This window comes from Propithecus coquereli, unplaced genomic scaffold (genome assembly GCF_000956105.1).
Source record: "Propithecus coquereli isolate 6110/MARCELLA unplaced genomic scaffold, Pcoq_1.0 Scaffold11, whole genome shotgun sequence".
NCBI lineage: Eukaryota > Metazoa > Chordata > Mammalia > Primates > Indriidae > Propithecus > Propithecus coquereli.
The window spans coordinates 7327419-7333446 of NW_012134969.1; the positions used below are offsets into that span (position 1 = coordinate 7327419).

General features: G+C 38.5%; 1 protein-coding gene across 1 annotated transcript in view; it reads left to right on the forward strand.

The window, feature by feature from the left end:
* Window positions 1-6028, forward strand: part of COG3 (component of oligomeric golgi complex 3) — an 85874-nt gene that overhangs the window by 6234 nt on the left and 73612 nt on the right. Inside the window, 1 exon segment of the mRNA XM_012648293.1 lies at window positions 4862-5091. Within this exon segment, the coding sequence (XP_012503747.1) occupies window positions 4862-5091 (230 nt within the window).

Sequence of the window (6028 nt, forward strand, 5' to 3'; positions counted from 1 at the left end):
TATTCAAGGACTGAAGTTTCCCAGGTTCTCTGTGTGTTTGCCTTAGGATTTACAACGTACAGCCAGCGTCTGACGTAACGATTGTTTGACTTAGGTTTTTTGACTTTCCCATGATGTGAAAGCAACATGTGTTCATTCAGTAGAAAGTGTACTTCTCTTGCAATGCTGGACGGTAGTAGTGAGTCACAGCTCCCACTCAGCTACACATTTTTTGACTTAGGACATTTTCAACTTACCATGGGTTTATTGGGACACAACCCCATTGTAGTTGAGGAGCATCTGTACTACTTTCATTAGTCACAGTTTACCTTTAAATACTATACCACTTCATGTATAGTGTAAGAACCTTATAACAGAATACTTCTATTTCTTCCTTTCTCTCTTTTGTGCTATTGTTTCACACATTTTATTTTTATATATGTTATAAACCCACAATACATTGCTACTATTTTTGCTTTTGACATTTTTTTTTGAGTGATTAAAAAAGAAAGCTGTCATACTTACCTTCATTTTAACCATTTTTGGAGCTCTAGGTTTTTTTGGTAGATTCATGTTTCTATCTGGTATTATATTTCATCTGTCTGAAGAACTTTAACATTTCTTGTAGTACAGGTCTACTGGTAATGAATTCTTTCAGCTTTTGGTTGTTTAAACAGTTTTGATTTCTCCATTTAAGAAAGATATTTTTACTAAGTATAGAATTCTGGGTTGAATGTTTTCCTTTTGACATTTTAAAGATGTCACTACACTGTCTTCTGGCTTGCATAATTTCTGATGAGAGGTTGCTGTAATTCTTATCTTCATTCCTCTGTATGTGTCTTTTCCCTCTGGCTGCCTTTAAGATTTTATCTTTGATTTTTGGGAGTTCGAATATGATGTGTATAGAGGTGTGTGTGTGTGTGTGTGTTCTGTGTGGGGTTCTCTGAGCTTCTTAGAATTGTAGTTTCATATCTTTCATTATTTTTGGAAAATTCTCAACTATTATATCTTCAGATATTTCTTTTACCGTGTTCTATCTTGCTCTCCTTCTTTTGGAATGCCAATTACACATATGTAATTTGACACCATCCCACAATTCTTGGATGCTATGTTCAGTTTTTTTTTTCACTGTGTTTTCTCTTTATGTTTCATTTTTGGTGATTTTTATTGACTCAACTTCAAGTTCACTGATTCTTTCCTTAGCTGTGTTGAGTGCACTGATGAACCCATTGCAAGTGTTCTTCATCTCTGTTACCGTGATTTTTATTTCTAGTATTTCCATTTGACACTTACGGTTTTCATTTTTTTGCTGACATTCTATATGTGTTCATACCTCTTATCTAGATATTACACCAGGCCTTTTACATATTAATCATGGTTATTTTAAGTTCTTTGTCTGATAGATCCGATATCCAGGTCATTTGAGTCTGGCTCTGTTGATTGCTTTGTCTCTTGACAGTGAGTAGTTTTTTCTTGCTTTTTATTGAATGCTGAACATTGTGTGCAGGACAGTAGAGAAGGAGGGGCATAATATTATTGCCTGGAAAGGGCACACTTCTTTTTTTGTTAGGTATTAGTGTGGGAGGTTGAGTCAGTCTAGTCAGGAATTGAGCTGGCTTTAGGTTTTGTTGTTGCTCTGGTTATCTTTGTTTACCACTGGCTTCAAGTTTCTCTAGCATAGCCTTTTGCCTAGGTTGGGGAAATGAGTTGCTACAGGATTTTCTTAACAGTCTTCCTCTACCCTCAGCTTTCGGTATGTTGTGTGCTTGTGCCTCAGAGAGTGTCGCTCTTTTTGCTTTTGTCCTCTCCCTCAGAAGTAGGTTGCTGGTGCTTTATAGACTGGTAGTTGTAGGTAGGAGTTTTCTGTCACCCAGGTCAGGCCTCAGTCTTAGGCAGGCCCCTTGTCCGTGGGTTTTCTCACTGATTCTGTCTCTCCTCTAGCTGTAGGAGACCTCTAATGTTCTGGGCCCTGGATGGTTTCTTGCCTGTCCCCCAGAGGTAATGTTTTTTTTTTTTTCCTTTTATTTCAGCATATTATGGGGGTACAGATGTTTAGGTTACATATGTTGCCCTTGGTCCCCCCGCCAAGTCCGAGTTTCAAATATGTCCATCCCTCGGGTGGTGCGCATTGCACTCCTTGTGTATACAATTTCCCTTTCCCCAGCTGTAGTAGAGTCTTCCTCTGTGTCCTAGGGTTGACAGAACTTGCTGCCCTTTTGTTTCAGGCTTTTGTTCCACTGGGGAGAAGGGTTCAGGTGAGGCTTTGTGTCCCACTTTCCCCACACAGTAGCAGCCACTCCCCTCTCCCGGCCTGCACCACCTTGTTCCCATTCTTACTCATGAGCGTCTGGTGGAGGTCTGTGGGGCAGACCAAGTGAGTGGGTGTGAACTTTCTTTGTGTCAGTGGCTTCCAGGTGCTCCGTACAAAGCTTGCGTATCCCTTTTCTGAATTGCTTGGGAGAACTGTTTTTGGTTTCGGATTTGGGCTTTTGGAATATTTGTTTACTGGTTGAGCATCCCTAATTTGAAAATCCAAAATCCTAGATACTCCAGTGAGCCTTTCCTTTGAGTATCATGTTAGTGCTCAAAAAGTGGTGAATTTCAGAGCATTTTGGATTTTGGATTTTTGGATTAGGGGTACTCAACCTTTACTCACCCTTAGCCCTTAGCAATTGGGCTGAAAAATTTTATGGTGTTTGTCATCTCTTTTTTCCCGATGCAGGTGGGCTGGTGCTTGCAGCTTGTCTCTCCCTGGAGGTGCCCGTCTTTTCCCAGATTTTAAGCCACTTGATTACTCTACAACCTCAGCTCTGATAGATTCAAGAACAGTTATGATTTTGTAGATTATTTGACTTTTTCTTATTGTTAGGGTACAAGCAACTCTTTTCCCAACCTTTTTTATCCTAGCTTAGCATTCACGTGTTTTCCAGCATATTTTTCAAATCTGAGCCTCCCGTCTGCCATAGAACTAAATTTTACTACTAATAAAATATGATTTTGTAAAGATAGTTTAGTGACTATTCTGTTTCCAAGAAGCAGTATAGATTCAGGTTTATAAATTTACTTATTGTGTTGCTGCTAATAAATAGGAATAATAATAATATACTGAGTAATAGCAGCAGCTCAAATTTATTGAGTATTTACCCTGTGGCAGATCTTATGCTAAGTGCTATACATGCAGCCTCGTCTTGGGTGGGCTGCCTTTTCTCCCCGAGGAGATAGCTCATTGTTGGTAATTGGGGTGGTTCCACAGAGCAGGTGCAGATGTGGCTCAGCACAGCTTCTTGTGTCCTCCAGAACTGCTGGTGGCAGCACACAGTTGCTGTTGACACTTTAGACTCAAGGTAAATTCTCACTGGATTTGAGAAACTTAATTCTTGCTGGGCCACAGTCCTTTTATACTCAGGGATTATGTTACCATTCAAGAAGAGTTGACATAAACAAATAATAATAGTAGTAAGACACATGTACCTACACCCAGGACCCTCCTGACTCTTGAGTCAGATTCATTTGTGGGGAGAAACCAGATCAAGAACCTTCCCGAACACTTTGTATGCAACTACCCAGCATTCCAAGACCCTGATTTCCCCACACCTGTGTTTTCTTCTTTACTCTTCACAGTAGCCTTATGATACAAATACTGGATCTGTATCAGATAAGAGAAGAAATTGGGTATTAGAAGCATTAAGTAATTTGTCCAATGTTGTGCAGCTTATAAGCAGGATTCTAACCACACTGCATTGTAATGTACTCTCCCATGTCATAAGTATAGCCCCATTTGAACCCATTCACAAAAAAACCTATATTTAAAGGATTGTTTCGAAATTAGTGGTGGTACATTTTGCATCTAGTTTATTTTAGCTTTGAAGATAAAATGCTATCCTCAGATGAAACTTATATTTAGAAAAATAGACAGGGAAGTAACTTCCTAAGGCCTTGGATCATGTCTTATATTGGTGGACCTTGAATGTCTTGAACTAAGGGCTAAAGGCTGGACTTGAACCTAAACAATTAGGGCCTTTTACTTTCCCCAGCATCTACTTCACCTTTTTTTTAGGTCTAAAAACAGCTTGTCTGTAGACTGTAGTTAAATTAACACCTGGGCTATCTTTAGTAGTGGAGAACTAGAAAGTACTGTAGTTCTAATGGTGTCAGAGTGAGGCCTTGTCCACGGGTTTCTTCTAAAACTGATCAGAGACTCTGAAATTCTTCCTATTCAGTTGTAATTTCAAAATTTCTCAGTAAGGTATGGAAGAAGTGTGCCAGTGAGTGGAAATGGTAGGAGGAGGTAATGTTTCTTTATTGGTTGTTAATTTTTGGCTGTGATTTGTTAACCCTGTTGGTTGGTCAGGCCTTTGTGTTAGATACTGGTAAGGGCAAGCTACTTTCAACAATACACAGGTTTTCTCTTTGGTGGTAGTTCACAAGGGCTTCAAGTGACAAATGTGTGTGTGAGTTAGCATAGATTCACCACCCCTCTTAGAAAGCTAACTCAAAAATCATACCTTATGAATGGTGGGAGTTCTGTATCATGTTTTCCTCTTTTTTTCTTTTTTTTTTTTTTTGAGATGAGTTCTCACTGTATTGCCCAGGCCGGTCTTGAACTCCTGGGCTCAAGCAGTCCGCCCACCTCAGCTTCCTGAGTAGCTGGGGTTATAGGTACACGCCACCCCACTTAGCCATGTTTGCTATTTGAGACTAGCATTTAACATAGAGAGAGTCTAGTTAAAACTGTTAGTATTATATGTTATTTATTAACTTCATATGATTTAATGGAAAACATTTCTTCCTCTTTCAAAACAACTGAGATGGAAACCCAGTCTTGAATTAAGTTCAGAGAATTTTCAGGTTTTTAAGTATCTTTGTGGCTCTCTTTTTCAAGCTCCCAGTTGAAGACTCGTGCAGTTTACCCCCTCAGTTGCTGCCTGCTGAACTGAATTCAATAGTGCCTGAATCTACAGAAGACATTCTCTTGAAGGGTTTTACTTCCTTAGGAATGGAAGAAGAAAGAATTGAAACCGCACAGCAGGTGAATTGCAGTATCTTTTCTAAGCATGTTTGATTATTTTAGATGTCTCAAGACAAGGCTAATAAAAACGGTTCTAATTAGAAGTTCTGAAGATTTGACATATAGTTAGCATCAAGTCTGTGTATAACATTCTTAATTTTGTGTTAGTTGTGGCTATTAAGTGTTTTCAGTGAATCTATTGCCTAATTATATTTGCAATATAGATAAAAATATGATTTCCAAGTTCGGATGTTGATAGATTATTATGTTTATTAAGGCTTTAATATTTTATGCACTTTTGACTTTCCCTAATATATATCTGTGTTAAGCGATCCCCCCAGTCCATGCATGGGTACTCCCCTTGCTTGTTGCTAGGTAATCCCTTTTTTAAAAACCTAAATATTCTCTTCAGATGAACACTTACAGTTATTTTTCAGTAATTTAACATGTGTAATTTTCTCTTGATTTTTGCTTATTCCTAATTACAAACCTAAATGTATAGCGGTTTCTTTTGCCACTTCCCTTGTCTCCTCTTTTTCGCCTTGTTAAAAGTCAAAGCTGAGGCATTTACCAAGTAAAGCACAAAGCAAGTATAGTGAATTGTAAGTACAATAAGTCTAGAGAGAGAGTGCTACAAAACCATTAAGAGCTCCAGCTCCTGAGTTAGGCTGACCTGCATCTGAAATTCGGCTCCATCCCTTGCCATCTTTGTGAGCTTAGGCAATACTTACCTTCTTAGATCTTTAGTTTCCTAATCTGTAAAACAAGGACAATTATGTACCTATCTCATAGAATTTCTGTGAGTATTAAATAAAATAATGCATGTAAATCTAGTGTGTGGCAGGCACACAATACATGCTCAGTGAATGGTAGCCAAGGTACATGGCACACCTGTGTACCCTGGACATTGAATCTCACTTGAGAATTCTAGAAGTTAATCTTGCACCATGTCTGTGAACTTGTTTGGACTGTTTGGAAAAAAAAAAATCTTCTAGATTAAATTTACACCTGAATCTCTCTCTTTAAAGTTTAAAAAAATCT